This window comes from Diorhabda carinulata, chromosome X (genome assembly GCF_026250575.1).
Source record: "Diorhabda carinulata isolate Delta chromosome X, icDioCari1.1, whole genome shotgun sequence".
NCBI classification, from domain to species: domain Eukaryota; kingdom Metazoa; phylum Arthropoda; class Insecta; order Coleoptera; family Chrysomelidae; genus Diorhabda; species Diorhabda carinulata.
In genome coordinates, this window is record NC_079472.1 from 52,203,702 (window position 1) to 52,228,064 (window position 24,363).

General features: G+C 32.4%; 1 protein-coding gene across 1 annotated transcript in view; it reads left to right on the forward strand.

Annotated features, from left to right (window-relative positions):
- The window catches only part of LOC130901163 (branched-chain-amino-acid aminotransferase, cytosolic), a 45,498-nt gene extending 24,891 nt beyond the window's left edge, over positions 1-20,607 (forward strand). The window contains exons 4-8 of the mRNA XM_057812301.1: positions 5,077-5,307; positions 8,947-9,253; positions 10,924-11,078; positions 15,879-16,097; positions 16,493-20,607. Coding sequence (XP_057668284.1) covers positions 5,077-5,307; positions 8,947-9,253; positions 10,924-11,078; positions 15,879-16,067 — 882 coding nt within the window. The 3' untranslated portion in view covers positions 16,068-16,097; positions 16,493-20,607. The remainder of the gene's footprint in view (positions 1-5,076; positions 5,308-8,946; positions 9,254-10,923; positions 11,079-15,878; positions 16,098-16,492) is intronic.
- Positions 20,608-24,363: the final 3,756 nt, after the last annotated feature.

Below are 24,363 nucleotides of genomic sequence, written 5' to 3' on the forward strand. Positions count from 1 at the left end.
AGTGGTATAAAGAACTCAGTGAAGTATGTAAAGTCTTAGAAACCTCATGCGAATGGTGCTTTAAAATCGTCTTATCGACATTCGAGAGATAGCGGCTGTCAACATCTCTTATGGATCGACTCAACAACACCCGAATCTTGTGCAAAAGCATCGTCGATAAGCAAAGAAGATGCTTCACAATATAGCTGACGACCCTACATTAATCAAAGGCATCATTTCTTGTGAGAAGACGCGGGCTTATGAATATGACATGAACATGCATTCGTTCCAGAGGGTCAAACGGTCAATAAGAAATAGTACTAGGCCATTTTGAGGCGTTTATCTGAAAAAATTCTTCCAGATTTGTAGACAGACAATTTATTTTTCACTTCGATTACACGCCAGCACAATTGTGACTGATTTTTTGGTCAAACACGAAACGTGTGTAAGATTTGGCTCTCTGTGACTCTCTTCGCCCAAGGTACTGAAGGCCATCACAACCGAGGATTACAATAAATGTATGAAAAATTGGATTAAGCTTTGGTATGCTTGTATTGGTTCGATGGGAGCCTATTTTGAAGAAAATAATAAAGACTTGGATTTAATTGAGTGAAAATGTTTTATTTCAGTCAGGGTCAAATTTAATCTCAAGGTAATACGTTATTTCTCGATGTTACCATGACCAACATCACATTCCATGTCACCATACCCATTGAACATAAGTTTTTGGTCTATTTATATCAAGTTATCATTATTTATGTTTCTAAATCGTTTTTATTTTAGGTCCCTTCTGATTTAAAATTAGATTTTTTTAAGAAAAATTTTACATTTCTGATGTGGTCTTTATGAAAATATGATTTTATGAACAATTGCGTATTTATATTAATCAATCGATCACCTACATCATGATTATCAGAATAAAAATAGAATCAAAATAGAAATCTGTTTGAACATAAAATAGTTACTTATGTAACAGGTGTGTAAGGTAGCCAATTGTCGCATTCGCCTGCAACTCATATATTCACAATAGACAAATTCGTCGAAAAAAAGGCGTTTATACACGAATTGCATACAATATTTTTTCTACTAGCGAAAATTTTATCACAATACAGAAGTTTAATGTTGATTTTCCTAATAAAATATATGTTTATTAATATTTTGAACATTTTAATCAAGATTAGAAGAGATTGATAAAACCACAGATGTATTTGTTGTATTAGTTGTATTTCAGAAAGTGCTGGAGGAGAGACATGAGGGGGTAAACTTCGGAGGAACACCTCAAAATTCGTCGATGATACTGCTATAATGACTCAAAGCTAAGAAGATCTTCAAATCCTATTAGAAAAAATCAACCGAGAATGTGAAAATGTAGGACTCACTATAAATATTGATAAAACTAAATTCATGTTTATAAGTGAAAACCAAAATATTAATATTAACCCTATTCTCACACTGAATGGAAAACAAATAGAATAGGTGCAAAAATTTAAGTATCTTGGTTCAGTCATAAACGCTCGAATGAATCCAGACAAAGAAATCAAGATCAGAATTGAAATGGCTCGAAAGGCATTTGTCAAGTACTCCTCAATGTTTGTAAACAGAAATCTTAACCTCCACATCAGAATAGGATTCGTGGAATTTTATGTGTGGTCATTACTGCTGTAAATAATGCGAAAACTTGAACCTTGAAAGCTCAAATGATCAAAAAACTTGAGGCATTTGAGAAATGGCTCTATAGACGCTAAAGATACCCTGGACTGACAGAATCACCAACGACAAAGTACTAAGACGTATTGGTCGCAAAAGAAAGCTGTTGACAATTATTAAGATAAAAAAACATCTTACATAGGACACATCTTAAGCAAAGACAAATAACTACTGCTATAGAACAGGACAGAATAGAGAGAATGAAAGGCATCGACAGGAAGAAGAAATCCTGGCTCCGAAACATAAGAGAGTGGACAAATCTCAGTGTCGGAGAATTGTTTCATGTTGCGAGAGTCAGAGACGCATTTAAAAACGTGGTCGACAACTTTCAATAAAAAGACGACACGAGAAGAATAATTACCGTTCCAAGAACGGTCCAAACTAGCAGGTTGGAACAAATCTGTAATGTGTATGAAATTTTATAGTGTAAGAAAATTATGTACTTTTTGCTGATAAAATTAGTCTCCAATATTGTCTGTTTACGAACGGTTTGGTAGAAAAATATTGTCTTCATCTATTTTACATAAATAAGAGATACATATGTACACATTTTAATCGATAAATTAAATCAAATCTTGTTTATTGTAGTTAAACTTAGAGTGCAATTGAACTGGAAAAGTTTATTCGAAATAATATTGATTATTTGACTACAAACGACTGTTGCATTTATATATTTCTAAATTGTTTTCGATTTTATACTACAATTAATTGTTTTTATGTACTTTTCTTATTGCACTCAAGGTCAGTACAATGAACTTATTGAGAAACCGATTTTCAATATATACCAGTAGTATATAGTAGCTAGATTATTGGCTAGTTTTTATCTTCTTTATAATTATATCACTTTAATATCATACAGAATGTCCCGAAAAAATGGATATAGGACATTTTATAAATGTTAAAGTAGAGTTCAAATACTGAATTTCACAAAAATTTCGATTTTTTTGAAGCTTTCAAATAATAATATTGTAATACCACTAAAGTAACAAATGACACGCGTGTGCATATCTTACGATTTCTAAGATGGTTGCCACCTTATAGTAGAAGAACTAGAGCCGGAATTTCACAAAAATCGGTAATATGGAGTTTCACCATCACTGTCGTTAGTTAATTCCGAAGCCGGCTGACACCCTAGTGGATACAAGGGGTAGTTCTGAGGAGTGAAAGTGGTCAATTTTTCCTGATAACTAAACGATCGATAATATGCCTGACAATTTGTCAAGATATAGTACTTGGAATAACTAAAAAGAATACCAAAGGGCGGACACGTCAGTGGATACATGGAGAGTGGCAGACAAGGGTAAAGAGGGTCAAATTTTGATAAAAAAACGATCAGTAATATGTCAGCCTTTTTTACTAAAGAATGGTTGATCTCTTAGTAGTAGGGCTGACACCCTGGTAGATACAAAGGACTGGTATACGGGGTCAAAATGTTTCACTTACCTAGAGCCTTCACATCGTACAGGGCTCTCGTACTTCGGTACTACTCGTTCGATTTTGACTTATATGGTCTGCATTTGTTTGTTTTTTCATATTTATATAAACAATGCTTCGATATACCCATAATAAATAAGGATAAAATCAACTTAGAACTTTGTTCCACTAAGAAAAATTAATTTTTCCTTGGTTTTCACATCTCAAATATATTAAATTTATTAGAATTTACAAAATAGAGCTATAAATTTTACTTAAATTATTTTGAACTTTTTTATCATTTATAGCTTTTTCGTTCTTATGAATGTGAACCATTTCTAAAAATTCTCTTTTTCGTGTATTACATTCCGTTCCAAGAATTTTTGAATCTTTATAATTGAATTTATGTTCTATTTTTTTATCGTATTGATGACCTCTTAGTCTATTTTCTAAATACTGAGGTGTCTGCCCTATGTACTCAGCGTCACAATTAGTACAAGGCACTTGCTATATAATATTACTTCTTTTGTTTTTTGGTGTTTTAGATTTTAATTTAGTGAAATATTTGGATAATGTATTATGTCCTTCATGACTTATACTAATATCATATTTGTCTTTGTACAATTGTTTCGTTTCTGTTTTGTTTTTAAATTGATTGTAGTATCTGTTTATCCTTTTCTTGAATTTGTTGTTCACCATTTTTTTTTTGGTTAATTATTTTCTTTCAATGCAGTTTTTGCTTTTTGAATAGCTAAGCATCTAAATTCAGGATCTGATAGCTGGATAGATCTATCAACCAAATTTATTATCATTGATCTTTTTTGTCACATAGGATGACACGAATTGAATTTTAAATATCTTGAGGACCAAGTTGGTTTCGTATACAATTCCAACCAATTTGAGTTGTGAAAACCAAGGAAAATCTAATTTTTCTTATTGGAACAAAGTTCTCAGTTGATTTTATCCTTATTTTGATATTCATGATGAAGGTGATCTATAGATTGATATAAATAAGCAAATTGTCAGTGTCCATATCATATTTTGATAAAGACTTAAAGAAAAGTCGAAATGTCAAAATTTATCTTTCTATTAAGAACTATAAAACTAATTTTAAAACAGAAGAGACCTAAAATCAAGAACATTTAGATGCATATATAAAACGGAATCTTTGCCAGCTATATTATTGCCCTTTTTGTTATTGGGAACGTGGCAATAAAACACCAAAGTAGACTAATTTTAGTATATTTTCTGAGCTTTCAAATATTTATGTATTTATCGTCTGGGAAATAATTAATTAAGATTTTCGGTGGTTTTTAATTTTATTAATTCTTGTAGTCACTTTGAATATTGAATTTTGATTCACATGAATTTAAAAATTTCTACAAGAATTAATACAATTCAAAACCACCGAAAATTACCCTTGTCTGCCACCCCTTTGTATCCACTGACATGACAGCCCTTTGGTACTCTTTTTAGTTATGCAAAGTACTATATCTTGAAAAATTGTCAGGCATATTATCGATCGCTTATCTTCCCGACAAATTGATCACTTTCACCCCTCGGAACTCTCTCCTGTATCGACTAGCTTGGTATATTAGACCATTGTATTAATCCTCTTCACACTGGCGATTTACTATATGAATTAAGAATTTATAATCTCGAGTTGATCGTTTCAAATCACATGGAATTGGAAAATCATGAGTTTTTTCAGCAGTAAACAATACTTCTTAATAATTGAAAAATTGATTTTATTGGAATTATTTTAGAAAAACTATGACATTGAAAGCGCCCGCATTCTTAAACGAAATTTCATAATCTGAACATCAGGACACACATATTTTTTATTTATTTCTGATGGAGATTAAAAGTTTTGTACCAAAAATTCCAACCCACTAAGAAACTTATTATTTTACTTTAAAAATCTACTTTCTAGTTTTTAGGAGTACATTTCTATTTTCAGAAGTAACTTTGTTTCAGCTATTTGAAGGAACAAAAGTGTATAGAGGTGTAGATGGCAAATTGAGATGGTTTCGACCGGACCTAAATATGATACGGATGAATAAATCCGCCGAAATGGTCGGATTACCAACTTTCAACTGTGACGAACTGATTAAATGTATTACCAGATTAATACAAATAGATCAAGAATGGGTACCGCATAGTGAGAAGGCCAGTTTGTACATAAGACCTACGTTCATCGCCATTGATGTGAGTACAAATTTTTCAGTTTTTCATAACACAATCAACTGGAGTCTAACAAACAAAAAATGAGAACATGAACGTAGATTGTTTAGAGCTCTGATTTGACCCCGTCGTAAAACGTGATCATTGTAATATAGAGGGTGTCTTGTGACGATTAAGGGAAATTTTTCTCAATACTAAAATGCATCCCCGGGGATCTAGAGAGTCTCAAAGAGGGGACCAAAATTTCGAACCATTCTGGCAAGTTAATTTGGGGCCAAGCCAAGCTTTGTTTTGACGAAATTTTTCTCAATATTAAACTGCATACCCGGGGATCTAGAGAGCCTCAAAGAGGGGACTGAAATTTCGAAAAAAAAAATTTCTCTACAACCCTTTAAATAAAAAATACCAAAGCTGGTACATGGTATGAGGCGATCGAACCATTCTGGCAAGTTAATTAGGGGTAACCTAACATTAATATTTCACAGAAGTTTTTTATCTATTAGTTGATTTTAAAAGTTTTATTCTCGTACCACGGATAGTTGAATTATAAATTTATTGTACTTTTTCAATTTTCCATAGAACTTAGTCCTTTAAAGGAAAAGTGGAATACCCTAAGACGGTGATTTCCAACCTTTTTGTACCTGCGCCCCCCTTTAAAAAAATGTTGCCTCCTTAATTTATCTAACAATGTAATTTCATAAATAATCAACTCATAATATAATTTATTATGTAAAAATAAACTTAAAAAAATTTATTATCAGAAATAATAATTTTAAATGTAATAAAAACAAATCTTAGAATAATATAAAAAAAATATAATTAATACAACATTATAAAAATTTAATGCGACGGTTGAGGTTGTTTTTCAAAACGAATTTTCTTAACCCTTTGTATGATTGAAGAAATCGCGGTTCTCAGTTCCTTTTCGATCAGATCCATACTTTATTTTCAAGACAGCTACTGTAGAAAAAGCAGTTTCACATAGGTAAGATGTAAGATGGCAATAAATTTTCTAAAGCTTTGTTTGTCATAGTAGGAAAACGTAACAATATTATTTTCGTCGTGAAACATCTGCTTTAATGTGCTATCACTAAATCAGTAAATCATCATTTCCTGCTCTATTGTCGTAAGGCTAAAATCATTAAATTTTTCAATCACAAGCGGGTTTCAAATCCATTCTTATGTGGACATATCAAGATCTTTTAAGTAAAAAAGAGCATTGCTTCCATAGACTGGTCAAATGATTATTATTAACAACTTTACTTTCTTCTATTTTATCAGCAAAGCAATTTTAAAAGTGGGAAACATGTCAAAGTTATTATTTTTCAAACTCATTATCCACAGTTCCAATTTTTTCATAAATGTAGTAATCTTGTCTTTCTGCGTAAAAGTATGAATTTAAGGCACTTGCATTGATTTATTTAAAGTACTTAAAGTATTTAGCTCAAACACCCTTTGAAATACTTTGAGCAGGAGGCAGTCAACGGGCCTCACAATAATATAGAAACCATGTCATCACAAATTTTGCGAAATGCCTTCCTCTCAATGGGCTATTTTTAATAAAATTTACAACTCTTGTAATAACTTCAAATACTGTTAGTATATCTTTACCCATATCTCTTGAAACAAGTGATTGTCTATGAATTATGCAGACTGGAAACTACTGCCCTAAGACATGTTTTTAACAATATTATTTAAAAACTCACAAAAAGTCAAGAATAGGATATGAATTTATATATCAAGGCTGCAAAGAAATTGATTTTTTTAAAAATTTGTTGGCCCTATAACTTCTCAGGGATGCAACTTTGGATAAAGTTGAATTGCCCTCGATCAAAACTCAAAAGTAGCAAGCTCTACGTATCATTGTATCCAATTATCTTCTTGCAGCAAGTGGAACGGGATAGTTAGAGAAGCGACGGAGAAGATGATAGGCTGGGGAGTGAACAAAAAAAGCAGAGTGATTCACCACAGAGGTCGGAAGGACGCTATCATCCGCAATAGATGAGAAGCCAATAAATATGGAAAATAGCATACTTTCTATACGAAATAAGCTCATATTATAATATCCAAATTAATATGCGGAGCCTCAGTCTACTTCACACAACTTCAACTCTGCTGGTGGTACAAAACAAGTGCTTATGTATGACAATCAAATATTCTTGCTACGGTATTTTTTCAATTAAATATGTCAAAAGACCTTAGACCTGTTAACCACAAAGAAATTTGCCACGATAGTGAGTGCGGACATCTGTATTTATCTCTCACATAACACGCTTCTTAAATCTCAATACCCCATCAAGTTCGAACCAGTGGTAAATTCAACCCCATCTCATCGATAAATCTGTACTACCCCTACCGAGCATTACTTTCAAATCAAACATATTGTTTTCTCGAAAACTAATTTACCCGTTCGAATTTTTGGGTTGTTTTTAGGGGTAACTTATTCGAATTACTTTAAGAGGCGAAACTATATATGGGTGACAGAAATATTCAATGAAAAACTTATAGATGATGCTTTGGTTAACTTGGAACACCTGAAAAAATTACAACAAAGAAGACAAGGATATCTGAATGGAGACCAATATAATTGGTGTTAAAATTTTTGTACACTTTACTAAACTTTTCCCTAATATATAGTCCGACTTACAGTTACGCATGTAGGCCTCCCAAAACAAAAAACGTACTGTAAACTGAATACTGATTCTAAGTAAACTAATAATCCGATAGCAGGTGGCTTTTGCACATATTAAGTATATTATAATCCCTGTATGTATGTATGTATGTTTAGATTTGGCGTTTAATATATGCTGCGACCCAAAGAATCCATTGTATCCCCCTTTCTCGCTGCGATACTGGAGAACCCAGTGTTTAGAGCTTCGTCTTCTATTTCATACGCACCCAGGTGTAGTGCTCTGGAGTTTCACACTTCGAGAGAATGTGGATAGAGGTTTCGCCCTATGTGAAAAGAAAATCTGCACGCCGCATTATCTGCTAGGTCTAGCGTCTTTAGGTGTTTGTTGAGGCGACAGTGCCCCGATAGAACTTCTGTTAGTTTTCGTAGATTGTTCTTACTTAGGTTGATACATTCTGCAGATCTACTCTGATTATAGTTTCCCAGAAGAGTCTTTGCCCGTCTCAGCCCCTGTGGGTTGTCCCAATAATTGCTTTCGCTTCTATCCACCTTCTTTTCTAGTGCTTTTTCCATTGTTCTGTAGCTGATACCGCAGAAAGGTTCAGGTCTTATAGAGGGCTTGCCGCTTTAACGAGCTTATAAGTTATTTCATTTCCCTTCTCTCCGGTGTGTCCTGGAATCCATTGTAGAGTAATTTTGTTTTTCTTGCCTAGCTCGTTCAATTTTTCTAGGCAATCCCTATTTTTGCTCTAAATTGGGGGGCTTTAGCTCAAAAAAGGCGAATTTTTCCAATATCTTGTTATTTAATGATAATAAGTTTAAGAAATTCAAGTCCAAAAAATTATTGAATTGAATTACTGATCATCTTTGACATAATTGCACAATCGGTTTCCTGCTAGTATTTTCGTGAAGCAGTATGCACAACGAAAACCACGTTAAAATTCTCTATTAGTAAAAGGTGTACACAAAAGACCAAACAAAATATATTAATAGAAACTTTATTTTTATATAATATAATAATTTGATTTCAGGGAACTCTCGGAGTAGCGAAAAGTGAGTCTTCATTGCTTTACGTCATAATGTGCCCTGTGGGATCTTACTGGGCAGAAGGGCAAAATGATTCCGTCGCTTTGTATGCCGACCCAAGATACGCTCGAGCTTGGCCCGGTGGTTGTGGAAACAGTAAATTAGGTTCAAATTACGCACCGACAATTAGAGTTCAAAGTGATGCTCAGAAAAGAGGCTTGCAGCAAGTTTTGTGGTTATATGGACCGGAGAACTACATTACAGAAGTGGGAACGATGAACATTTTCCTTTATTATAAAGATTCTAATGGAGGTAAGAAGTATTTAACAATGGTGAATTATTACTATGTGAAAGTAATCTATAAGGAGATGAACTATAACTGACTTAGTCCAATACATCTAGTGATGAGCGAGACTGGTTTCGGTGTTGCTCTTAACTCTAGGGTCGAAATTTTTTTCGAACCATAGAGATATTCCCTTTAACACTCCAGTATATGCCTTGTATATGACAGATACAAGGGCTGAGGTTTCTGAGCCAGGATCGAGTTACTGAAGAGCTATTCGGCAATCACTTCGGATATAGCACTTTCATATGTAATTTCTATCTATTTATCTCTAGTACTTTTGCCTCTATATATCTCTAAGTACAAGGACGCGAATTTTATTAGTGAGTATAAGTAGTATAAGTCATTATAATAAATGACGATCAGGGTGCAATCGCAAATATTCGGGTAGTATCCATCTGAAACTTTACTTGTAATATTACCTTTGACATATTTATCGAACTAAAATAGGACTTTTTGTCAGGAAACTGCTTGAAACCTTATTTCGTTTTGGTCATAAATTGTGACGAATTAGCGTAGAGTTTCGAAGTTATTGCAGGTTGTGAATCCGCGAAAATCCTACTTCAAATAACTCCAAATAGTATCGTAATGAAGCTCTTCCAATTGTATTGATTGGTTAGGTCAGATAAGCTAAAGTTAGGTTAGGTTAGCATTATGAGCAATTATAATCTATCTCTACTTAACTCTACTTAATCTAACTTAAAAAAATCTAAACTAAACTAGCAACACGTTTATAATGATATATAAACTTATCAATTCTCGAAAATTGAATATGTAGCATTGAACATACATTAAAAATTATTTCAATATAAAAACATTGTACAAATGTAACCCAGACAGAGATACAATCTCTTGTGTGTAAATCTGTCAGTCATTTAGTTGAAGGATACAATAACGTTCCTTATTTTTACCCTCCAATTTCTCATAAATCTACCTATTTAACTTGTACTTACTATTGTATTTGTTAAGATTTATGGTACACGATCTTAATTGGGACCCACATCATAGATGATTTATTCCAGGTGTCCCTTGGATATTTGAGTACCATTAAGGAATCAAATTACGTACTTTATTTTACATAAATGTGACTTAAACGACCATAGATAATTATAACCTTTTATACAATAGGATTTTTTAGTATTTAAGAGCGGTCTGTAAATAGATAGATGTCTTAATATTCAGGCGTTCGTTCGAGTACGATTATTGAAACCACGTCTAACTACTTATTTTATTATTTAATAAATAATTTATTTGAAAGTAATTTTGATGTTTTAAAACAACGAATATGGTAAACCATCATTGGTTAGCCCGAAGATACATTACAGGGTTTTTGTACCTTTATAGCCTGAAATAACTTACCCCAATTTGTCACTATATTGGGTCTCGGTACTCATAGTCATTTAGCAAGATTTAGACATTTAAAACTCAGAACAATGGAACGCCGAAGAGAATTCTAAAAAGAAAATTGGGAAGCAAACCTATTATGTAAATAAGAAGTAGAGCTTACTGATTTCTAGGTTTTTTATTCGTACATAATAATTGTTTTTAAATAACTGAAAACTACCCTCGGATTTGCCGGCACCGTAGGAAAATTAATTGCTGTGGTCCATAGTTTAGTTAATATTCATATCTTTTCCAGAAAAAGTTTTGGCAACTCCGCCATTAAACGAATTGATTCTTCCTGGAGTAATAAGAGACTCCATACTTGCATTGGGAAGGCAATGGAAGGAATTTAGAGTAGAAGAACGGATGGTAACGATGAGGGAATTAGTAAATCTCCAAAAACAAGGACGAGTAAGTAAATTTTCATTGTTTCCAATTAGATAATTAATTCATTTGTTTTCAAAAAGTTCACGCACTAATTCAAATCGGTTTGGATTCAATTTAGGGATTTATGAATTCGCAATTGTTACAATATTACCAAAATAAGAAAACAAATAGTGCGCGTTCAATTTGTCGAATAAACTTTTGTTTACAAAATCCACACTCATTTATTTCGAAATTAATATTAATAGGCTTCATATCATTAAACAATAAACATAGGAAAAATTTAACTTATTTGCATTCCAGTGAATGTGCATTAAGATATGTAAATAGAACTTACCTTGCTCTCAGTTTTTTGAAACGAAAGAAAAGCACTGAGCTCGAGAAAACAGACGAAAACTCGCTTCGACTCAAGGCTCGCACGTTTCTTAATAGTGGGCGAGTTGATGCTTAGAAGAGTGTGCTTGGTATTTGAGCAACAATATGCCCGGATTTAAATAAACGTTCTGAAATTTACATTCAGAGTATATTTTCAAGTATAACCAAATTTGTGCAATACAAATTCGAAACAATTTAAAATAAACTACGCATTTTAGAAGCGTATTAGTACTTTGATGAACTGAAAAACGATAAAATTCATTTTTTCTACATGCGATATAACATATTTTTTCATTTATGTGCATTCATAAAGAATATAATTTCTGAATCGGTCAAAAGAACGTGAAAAAAGGTACCGTATTGGCTCATTTTTTCTCGCTTTTGCGTTAAAAAAAGGTGCCGTAACGTGTCATTTTTTTAAGCAATTATAAAATTGTGAAGAAAGTTTAAACTGCACACCAGATGATGTTGTTGAATCGGCAACTGCAGCGACTATGAATCTTCTTGAGAAATCCAGGGAACAGTGTTTGAAGGAATATAATTATAAAATAGTTTTATGGAGAGGCGTACTAAAAAAGACATAAACAGCTTCACAGAAAGAGCTTACTTTGAAACTAAATCCAAAATGTGAAAGTCTTCAACACTTTGGTCGACTTATTCAAAACTAAAAGGCACCCTAATAATAAATAAAGACGTAGACATCAGTAAATACTCGAAACTCATTGTATATTTGAAAAATAAATCAGTTATCTATAGACTCAAAAATCTAAGTTTCTGTTACAAGCTCCAGACGATCATTATCTCATACATAAGGTATGACAGCAAAAAATATTAATTTAAGCTTAGATATTATTCATAACATCTTTCAAGTTGCTTTAATATTCGGAATCTCAGGAGCTCTGCGAACGTAGCAATTATATAAAATGAAATATGACGATATTAATAATACCGGAAATGTTTTAATTACCACAGTTTCTGATATGTGTGTGATATGTGACAATAAATTAAACTAAACTAAAAAATATAAAAACCAATGACCCACAAATGTCAAAACCAATCATTCCTTTTTGCAGTATATAAATGGAAAATGCAAAATCCTAGTTGTAGGTATCAATACCTTTTCAAAAATTCCCTCATTTCTCGCAACATATTTGAATTTACCTAATCCAAAAAACTGCACTGAACATTTCGACACTCTTTCGCGTCTCTTTTAGTGGATTCTGGTGGTGATATATTTCAACTAAAAAAGCACGGTTACGTAGACGACACAATAAAAAACAAAATAGATTCCACAGTGAAAATTTTAACGTGAACAAATAATTCGACTTCAAGCAACATTGTAAATGTTTACTATCCAACCAACAATCCAATAAGTACTAATACAACTATAGACGATGTTATGCTCACAGTTGTACTTTTCATATTATTATTACAAAATAAAAATTGATAAAAGTTTTGTCGATTTTTTTTATGTCTAGGGACGTAGAAAAAAATTTGTATGAAACTCCTACGTAAGTAACTTTTTTCACTCTTAGAAATTGTCGGACTCGCCTTCGGCCCGTCGAACCGTCCTACTCGTGAAAAAAATATTACTTTACTTTCTTGTTAGCAAACTATTAGCAAACTTCAGAGTTTCTTGAAATGCTAACTTACATACTTTTTTCTTTATTTTCGTTGTTTTAAATTATTAAATCTCCTCGCCACTTTAACTAACGTTTCATTGCAAAATGACACTTTTCCCAATTGCTTTAAGACAGCTATAATTATATCTCTGCATAAATGCATAAAGGAGGAGATGAAACTCAAGCATCGAATTATCGCTCAATTGCACTCTTTCCCAAGTCTAAAATCATAGAAAGTTTGGTCAAAAAGAGGCTTTTATCATTTTGGTTTAAATTTAAAATACGTACTACCCATCAATTTGATGGTTTTTTAAATAACACATGCACAGATGATGTTATAGTCTCCCTCCTAAATAATGTCTACTCCAGCCTAAACAGCCATCACTCCACTACAACAACTTTTTTTTATTTTTCTAAGGCTTTCGATTGTGTCAATTATAATATTTTAATTAACAAATCGCAGTACTACGGTTTCAGGAACCCCTCTCGCATGGTTTAAGTTATACCTTACAAACAGAAGTCAGCTTGTAAGGGTTGATACAACGATGTGTTCTTGCAAGCAAATATAATGTGGAGTGCCTCAAGGCTCAGTACAAGGTCCTATTTTGTTTCTCCTGTTTATAAATGATTTAGCCTATCTAGACATGAGTGGTAAAATATATCTGTTTGCAGACGACAGTTTCACTTGGAGCAACCCTGATCTCACGGCACTTCATAGGATCTTATCTAGTGACCTTATCACCCTTAAATCATGCGATTCTAATCTTCTGTGACACAACGTTTCTAAAACTGAAGTTAGTTAGTTATTTAGTTAGTTAAAAACACCACCCTTGACGTCGTTGAATCTGTAAAATTCTTGGGGCTTGTTGTAGACAATGCCTTGAAATGGGAGTTACATATTACCGCCTTATCTAAGAAATTAAGTTCCTCCTGTTTAGCGCGGAGATCTGTTTCCAAAGAACTTATCCACCTCCTTAACAGTTTATGATGAGTCGCATCTCCGATTTGCCCTTCCCTTCTGGGGTACGTGTGGGCGACTCAATTTGAGTGAATCTTTAAACTACAAAAGAGAGCTGTTAGATATTTACTTGGACTAAATAGTAGGGACACTACAGGTACTTCTTTAAAAGATTAAAAATTCTGACTCTTCCTTCTTTATTCCTCTTTGCCTAATTGCCTAATTCGTAAACACGCTTATCCAATTTCAGAAAGATCGTTGCAAGGGTATCCACTTAGGAACGCGAAGTACGACCTTTACTTACCTACTCCACGTTCAGAATTAGTTAATGGCTCAATATTTTGAAATGCAATGCATATTTACTGGAAAGTACCTTCTACTTTGTAAACGACTTCTATTCTAATAAATAATAATATTTAATTTCGGGCCTGCTGCATACTGATTTCATTTTGCTATGCATGGACTTATATAATAATTATTACCTATTACTATTACCTATAATTTTGTTACTCATTGTGGTTTTATTCTGTATTTGATACAAATTGTAAGATTTTTTTGTCAATGAAGCATTTCTCCGAAAATTCGAAATTCTCTCACTAATAATGCACAAAGTATTATCAACTACTACTACCCGTGCTCTAAGTAGCGATTTCCAGAATACCGTCCCCCACTTAGTAAAAGAAACAAATTTCCTTTTCACAGTATATGGACTGATTTATAGACCTAGTTCGAAAAAGGGTGAACTAATACAGTTTGTTCTTCTTAAATTGGCTGGTCTTAAAATTAACCGGACTCTGCAGTGTTGGCTTCTCCAAATTTTGGCGATGTCTAGACAAACTTTCCAAACTACTAAAATCATGAATATTGACCGATTTGTCTCTATTTTTCCCCATATATGTTTGATAATGTTGACTGCGCCAATTTCAAATCCAAGTTTATAACTGCCATACACGCACCGAAAAAAATTAGCAAAGACATTATACTTCTAGGAAGCATGAGGATAAATTTGTTAACATAAACTACAGGTGCAAAAAATGAACATCAATTAAGGATTATTGTGAAATTCTGTGATGCTATTAGGTAGATCTTCTTACAATCAACCGAAATCAGCAATGTTGATTCATCTCAAAGTCTCCAAACTTCGGCCATGTAGAGCTCTCATCTGGACAACTATTTTCGAAATTACAAAATTACTCTCTACGCGACCGCTAAATGCCAAGTAAACTATAAATATAGATTTTTGTTGAAGATCCGTTTGACATTCTATTGACTGTACAACTTTTATGTTCATTCCATTATTTTTAGTTATACATGTAACAATTATCAAAAAAAAGAAGAATATAAATATATTTTATTCCCTCTATGAAATAACTTATTCGATTTATTATTTTTTCCTATATGATTCAATAAGGGTGCATTTCTAATACAATTAAGAGTAAAAACCATGCTGACACGGTCCACAGAGGTAGCAAACTCCAAGATTGTGCATTTCGTGACCTGTATGACACATGCGCTAATTGACCAATTTTTCTCTTTGTAATACAGATTTATACCCTCTATCTGATTGATCGTAAAGTTTTTTTTAATTAGATACACACTAGAGATGGAATTCGTCGTTCATTATTGTATCCATATTAAATCAAAAGAGGACCCGATCAAAAATCTCAAAAAACAAAAAACTAGTGGTAAAGGCGCATGTGCAAACGTTGTACACAAAGTCGTCGGTTTATTAGAAATGAGCCAATTTTATGTGAAAATCGTCCGCGAAATGAATTAGAAATGTACCTTAAAACGAACTTTCCGACACCCTTCGATTTTCTTAGGGACGGATTCGTAAGATTCTACTGTATTCTAATTTGTTATTTTTTGCAGCTTTTAGAGATGTTTGGTGCGGGTACTGCTTGTATAATCACCCCTGTAGCATCTATCGAATTTCTAGGCGATACCATCACCATACCCACCATGCAACAGGAGAATCCCATCTACCGAAAATTGAGGAGTTACCTTTCGGCTATTCAATACGGCCACATAGAACACCCATGGGGAATGATAATCGATTAGTAATATCGAATAGTATTTATAACGACTGTGGTACATATGTAAATAGCTTTGTTGTTTTTAATTTATGTTTTTAGACTTAAATAAGAACGAAAAACGTCCTGAACTAAATATTTGACGACTCTGGTCAAAATAAAAACTCAACTTGCCACATGCGACAAGGTTACATAAAGAGCGAATATAAATTCACATTCGAACAACGCTGCCAACCTTTGTAAATAGCATGGAATTTGAGGTTATTTTGATTTAAAATCATGGACATATTTTAGTGTTATATTAAAATTGTTTAACTTATCATTTCGTGTCTTTTGTTGAATGTGTTTTATAAACAAATTCTAATTTCATTTGCGCCTAGAGCGAAGAAAAGGGTATAAACTTTTGTTAATAAGAAAGGGAAAGGGAATGCACAAATTCATTTTTGGTTTTAGGATTGAATATGCAACAGAAACGACTTCTGATCCACAATAATTAATGAAATTGAAGGTGTTAGACAACAAATTATGAAAAACTGAGCGGAGAGAGGTGGGATTACGAACAAGACAAACTTGACAACATCATACAATGTATACAAGATTTTCAGTGCTTGAATTCGATAGTCCAAAGATGCAGTTTTCAACCAGATTAATATAATAGCTGCTTTCCATTTACATGAAATTTCAGATTATTCTCACTTGTGACGTCTTAACTCAGTTCAATGCAATTTTCTTTTCAGTCTCACAAGTGAGACTTAACTGAGTTTTTATTAGCAATCTGTATAAGTTTCAGTCCGTGTGCTTTAATGATTTTTGTGAACTCAGATTGAAAGTGACGTGCCATTAAAATAAGCAAGAAAGTACTAAATATTAAATGGTGTCGTTTCTTTCGCTGCGAGTATCAGACGATAGACCAATGATATTGGAAAATTTTATGTGATTATTAAGAATATCAACTCGCATTACGCATTCCTTTTATTCACTAAGCAGTGAAGTCATTATCTGAGTATAATAATATAACAGTTAAGCTGTGGCTTGTTCGTACTTACGATACCGAGTTCATATTTTTGATTAATGTAATTTACGATCTTTGCATTTTTTAAAAAATTATAATTTGACGTATATAAATTCATCTACTTTATAGTTTGAAATAGTTATAGGCAATGAAACTACAACATGTTCGTACAAACCTCGACTAGGGATGTAGGGCATATTAAATCATGAAAGTTTTAAATGTAATAATATGTGGAGAAACAGAATATTTTTAATTTATTTTCCACTAAAAGTTTGGACAAATGTATTAGTCGTAATTTTAATGATTTTGAATCATTTTACTCTACCAACAGGGCACTTAGATACATATGTTGGGGTAAAGTTGAATGAAATTGTTTAAATTATAATTTTTATTTATAATCACTCTTACAAATTACTTGTTACTTTACCAAATTGGCAAGTGTAATATTTTTAGTCTTTAGAACGAAATTGCTAAAACTTTCTTTCCTTGAATTACAAATAAAACTAAAAAAAATAGAAACAAAACAATCTAAGTTTACATTTAAGTACTATCATCAAATTTTGTTCATTATTTTTATTAAATACTGTTATTTTTGTTCCTCACCACGTTGTCCCTTTTTTCTCAAGTATAGTTCCTATTACTTTGTCTCATGTCGCTTTAGGTCTTCTTTTTTTTTGTTTTTGCCTGATTTTACTACCCAAACTCTCTTCACTAGTCTTAAATCTTCCATTCTTTGTAAATGACCCGACCAACTTAACTGCATTGGCTCAATGAATTTAATGAGAAACATGATCTCCAGATTTTGTCGTATTTTTGGTCATTTGTTAATCTATGCCTTTTTTATGACACCTTTCACACGCCCAAGACATGCAGTAATTACCACAGTAAATAGTGCAGCATATGCATTCAAGGAGGTAACAAATAAGGATTTGTCTTTGGGAGCACTAAGTGACACAAGGTTTAGCAGCAGATATAAAAACTTGCGAGCTCTTCAACAACACTTAGTAGATATACTGCACACTCTGGGCAATATTGAAGCAACTGACTCATAAACTGGCAGATATGCTCACGGATTGATCACATGTATTACCAAAATTGAGTTCATTTTTGTATTGAATATTGAACCACTTTTTTGAAAAAATTAAATTTTTTCAAAGTACAAACAGAATCATAATGGATCTATTCATGAAGTAGTCCAGGTGGTTGTCAGCGTAGTTATGTCCATAAATGGTAAAATACACGAAGAAGAATTCCAAAAGTTTTTTACTGAAGCACTTGATTTTGTGAAAGACATGGCTTTGAGAGGCCAACAGTTGAACGCAAAAGAAAACTAACACCTAAAATAGGAGGAGGAGGTGTTCATCTTGAATATGATTCACCACTATCCTATTTTTTGGAAAGTTCTACTTCTTTGTTTGATACACTTAGTGAGAGCAATAGTTTACGATTTAAAAAAACAACAGACTCTACTCTGCAACATGAAATTATGGCTGACTGCATTGGCGAAAAACAATTTAGTTTGTAAATACCGTATCAAAAAAGCATTTTTAGTTGTGAGTTCCGCGTTTGGTTTGGAAAATTATATTGTAGCTTCAAAAATTGATGAATTTTCAGAAATGAAAACCAACTCGATCGTCATCTTGTGCCAAATTTGGTTAGGTTAGCTTCTGCAACTGTTTTAGACTATCCCTGTTTCCACTGAAACGGCAGTAAGATCTTGCAAAACTATTTGAGGAATTCTATGCTCCAACAACGTTTATCACATTTGGCTATACTAGCCATTGAAAATCATGTGGTTACAAACATCGAGGAACGCGTGAAAATTTATGCCAGGCGAAAATAAAGACATCTAGCGTTGTTTTAAAGCAGTGACACTTTGAGAAGACTTCTATAATGTAAAATTAGATTACTGTCTGCTATCTATTATTTTTATTTATACTTCATTAATTTGTACTTGTTCGTTTATTTTATTTATATACTTGCGGCCATAGAAATCGGCCCGCTGTAAACTTTTGACTTTAAGTATATGAACGTATATATATATATATATATATATATATATATATATATATATATATATATATATATATATATATATATATATTGAAAATAATGCATTAATCAAATTAAGTTTTTTATTATTAACATAAATAGGGTTATCGACAATTTAAAACTCAACACTTAATTCCTTAATAATATGTACACGCACACGTCGTACACGCCTTAGGTCGGCCCTGATAAAAATATAACGTTTCGGCCTATTTCGATCTCGTATCTCCTAATAAAGATTATTGTCAATCAGAAGGGAGGTAAAATAAAGAAGTTTTATCAACACGAAATAAACCAAATAATTAATTAAAAAAATGTACTAAATCCATTTAAAACCCTTAACTTGCCTTTGATATACAGGGTGTTTCGAATTAAGTGCGCACTATTGCTAACTTTTTTAATAGTCTAGATACGAAGTCGGTTAAATCGCAAAGTAGTAGTATCATGTATGTTGTATAGGAGCTTTTATATTCTGCAAATAATTTAGAAAGTTTTGAGCCAAAAACATACAAGGAGTTCTATTAAAAAATATTCTATTTGTCCGATTTACTGGAAAACGGTATAAGCAATTTTTTTCTGTTTCGGCATCTTAATCAGCGAGAAAAATACTACTACTTTGCTAATTCAACCGACTTCGTATCTAGAATATTAAAAAAGTTAGCAATGGTGCGCACCTAATTTGAAACACCCTGTATATGAGGATATTCACAGGATGTTACAGAAGATCGTGAACACCTAGTACAACATATCCAATACTATCAGCTGACTGCCTGTCGATGCGATCACATCGAATAATAGAATTAATATAAAAGATAGAGAGAGCGAGGTATAGGAGCTTGTTCAAGTGAGCCTGAACTACTGATAAAGAGAGAAAAAACATCGATATACCACTCTTTATCTCTTTAATCTATTCTGATTTCATCGCCATGACGTCGAACGGCAAAGGAGGAAAATAACAAGTTTGATTTTAATAGATCATTTCGAGTAACGTTGGCCATTTTGTCGTGGTGCACAAAGGTTTTGTTTCATTGTATAGAAAAGAAATAATTTCGAGTGCTTTTTTATATAAATATATATATTTTCATATAAATGAGTATTTTATATCATAAGAAGAAATGTTTATCCTTCAAGACGATATGACGGTTAATTGTGACGCCATCCTAAGATGAGTAGTAGAGAGTTATAAAAAATGGTAAACCGATGCTCTATCTCTCTCTTCTAATTGTATCATCCCTTTTCCGCTTTTCCCTCTCCAATACTAACAATCTGTATATCGGATGCGCTTAAACATTTATAGGAGCGTTCTAGAAATGTCATCTTATAAATCGATTATTGGAATAAATGCTTGTGTATCTATGTGCCTCTTGTACCATTGTGCCCGACTTTCCCTAATTATGATAAAAATATCGTTTAATGGCCTTAACAACACTCTACAATTTGTCAAATGTTTTTATATACATAACTGTATGATTGATTAGTTATTTAATAAATTATTTTATTCATACAATTTTTTTTCTTTCAATTTCTACCTCTGCTGAGTGTGAATTTGTACATAGAATACAATCAAAGTAGTAAAAGAAGATTTTGGGGCTGGAAAGTGTTGAGCAAGCTCAAAATTGGCAAACATTTTCATGATGATAAATATTTGCAGAAAAAATTTGTTAACCAGGAAATGGGTAACGGAAAGCAAAAAAAATTAGTTTTATACAAGAAATAGTTATTTTTCTACGACCTTGCGTTTTAACCCACTCTCCCGTACGCATTTTAGTTATGAAAGTGTCACTTTCCCGCACTAGTGCGGAAAAGAAAAATTATGCAAATTTTGACCTTATTAGATAGTTTTTTACTTCTGAGATTATAACTATTTTTATTACAGGTAAATAAATATTTACGAAATAGTCCATCAAACAAAATTTAAACCTTTTCTAGCTTTTTGTAGCATTTTTAATTTTTTGAAAATATAAAATAATACAGATATTTTTTATATAACCATGTAATTGTTACTAAAACGTCAAAGTTGTTCAAAACGACTTGGAAGTGACCGAATAAGTGCAATCTTCTTCTAAATTAAACCACATTAAACCGAATCCGACACGATAATATTAATGGATTCATCCGACGATGAACTTATAAATAAATATTAAAGGAAAATGTAGTACGTTCTGGCCGGCATCTGATCGGCAGAAAATTTATCTTTCAGCTTGACAACTATTCCAAGCAATCTCGAAGCTGAGCAAAGACAAATTGGACAGAAAGCAGTGCCCTAATCCATTTCACATCTTTGGAATATCCTGAACAACGAATTAAACTGAATAGACGACGATTATTTGTCAAATTGTTACAGAGAATGCCAAAATTGTGTACCGAAATAATAAAAGCAAAAGGGGGTTACATAGATCAATCAAAAATTTAAATATTTAACAATTACAGACTAGTTTTATTATTACTATATTTTCATCTATATAATATTGTTCAAAATAAAAATACCATAATCGATCGTATTGTTATTATTTGTTGTTTATCACGCAAACTATAGGGTGGACAAAAACAATCTACAATTGTTGAAAAAAATTTCTACATGTTTCCAAAATTTTGTATGCGTGGCTCAAGTTTTTGCATGCTTTCTTCCTAGAAGTATTCCGCTTGTGTTTTCAACCATATGATTACATGCTCTTTTAGCTCGTCATCATTGTTCAAATGTTAACTATCAAGAGAAGATTTTGCTTAAGCTTCTGTTCAATTTCGTAAACCAGTTCTTCAATAACCAAAGACAGAGGTCAACATCGTTCTTCATCGTGCACTTGATCACGTCCTTTATCGTACTATCTGACCCATTTTTTAATCATTGACTCACTCATGGCATCATATCCGTAAACTTCGCTGATTTGTTGATGATGGCATGTTTAATTAAGGTTGGCATCATAAAGAAGTACTACAAATAATACGTCGGTAGCAGCAATCTTAAAATGGAGTGCATTGCTTCTGTAGTCATAGTAATTTCCGCCTATGCCGGAACTGTGATCGCAGCGCTGCAGCTGTTAAAAAAAAGAAATTGAGCTTTCATTGTTGATACACCTATTAAAAACTTATAATTTTTTTTAGAAAAATTAGCTCTTCTACTAACGTCCGTATTCTATCTACCAGCCATAGGATTGTAGGCCGTGTTGACGAACCATTTAACTATCGATGCTATTTTACATTAAAAACCTCATATATGAATGATTTATTTTACAAAAAAATTGATAGAATTTTTGAAATCTAGTTAATTTGATTAAAAATACTATTATAGAATGACAAAAATGCAAACTTGCACATTTCCTAGTCAGATTTTATAACTATTTAATATTAGTATCACTATCTTTTGGTGAAATTATAAAACTTCTATATTTCTCGTAGCTTCATCTATTAGTACAATCTTAAAGTTTGATTTCAATATTAGATAACACATTATTTCAATAGAAATAAATATTTATATTGAAACATACATTGTCATCAACAACGAGAAAGTTTGCGAAATTTCATGTCAATACGTTGGTTGAAAGTTTGTGAAAATTTTTTTTAGAAAATTCCATCTAAACTGACAATTCGGGAAAATTCGGGATTTGTAACAAACCTGTCTCAGACCATTGTTCGTTTAAATTAGAAGACTTTGATCTGATTAAACAGTATACAACGTACATGACAGCCTTAAAACAAAAATAGTTATTTTCCTAACAAGTGCGGAAAGTGATGCTTTCCCTCACGCGACTGCAGTTGTCCAGAACGACGCGGAGCGGAGTTCGGGCTAGCGGTCAAGTGCGGGAAAGACACTTTACGCATGTGTTAGGAACATTATTTTTTCTACGACCGTATATACAAAAAAGTATACCAACCCATTTTTCAAAAATTATTTTAATCCAACAAACATAACAATATAAAAAACTGTAACTAAAAACTACTAATTATTATAAATATTAATATTGAAAACACAATTTTTTGCATTCTGTAGACTAGTAAGAATTGCCGATCCAGTGGAGTTATTTGGTTTGAACTGGAGGGTAGATGACGTCGATGAGGATGGATGGCATCGGTTGCAGGTCGCATAAAGATGACGATGACGGTGACGGCAACGGTTTTAAGTCAGTTGGCAGGTAACAGCTCGGAATTAGTTTCATTTGCAGCCTTCAAAATGGCTTCGGGAAGTTCTTCCTCGGTTGATGATGAATTAATATTATTGTATCGGATTCGGTTTAATGTGGTTTAATTTAGAAAAAGATTGCACTTATTCGGTCACTTCCAAGACGTTTTGAACAACTTTGACGTTTTAGTAACAATTACATGGTTATATAAAAAATATCTGTATTATTTTATATTTTCAAAAAATTAAAAATGCTACAAAAAGCTAGAAAAGGTTTAAATTTTGTTTGATGGACTATTTCGTAAATATTTATTTACCTGTAGTAACAATAGTTATAATCTCAGTAGTAAAAAACTATCTAATATGGTCAAAATGTGCATCATTTTACTTTCCCGCACTAGTGCGGGAAAGTGACACTTTCAAAACTAAAATGCGTGCGGGAAAGTGGGTTAAAACGCTCGGTCGTAGAAAAAATGTATTTTTCGCGATTCAAATTTTCAAAGAGGAACATAGGTATATCTTATCTATCCTTAAGGTTAACTGGTAGAGCAGGGATCAACAGGGTAATCAGTGCAAATTTACCAAATAAGTTGACCTGTAAGTAAGTTAGGTTTTCCCCTAATTTCCATTAAAAATTCCTATTTTGTTAAAAATAATTAGTATCTATAAATCAAAGTTGATTATTCATTTTCAATTCTTAAGTACGAAGTGCATTCATCAAATAACGAAACTTTAGATGTCTCATTTTGCATTATCTGTCAAAAGGTCTTTAGCCAACGAATACAATGCTCCAGTGTTAAACCATCTGACAGATGGTTTGACCAGATCTTTCGCCGTACCATTTCATGTTTTATTAGGAAAAACTTGTATAACGAAGAACAAGACTTGGAAGAGTCGAAGGGATAGATAAGAGGTTGTGAAATAAACATTGTGTAAGATGATAAAAATATATGGATATCGAAGTATTGTTACAGATATTTCTAATCATACCTCGTATACTGTTATTAAAACAATATGATGAAAAAATTGACAAATAACCATCTCACGTTATTTTTGGTTCTCATAATCTGAAAATTTGAAATATGATCTATTCTTCATAACCTAATTACTGAATGAACAATCAAATTTACACTATATTATAACGTT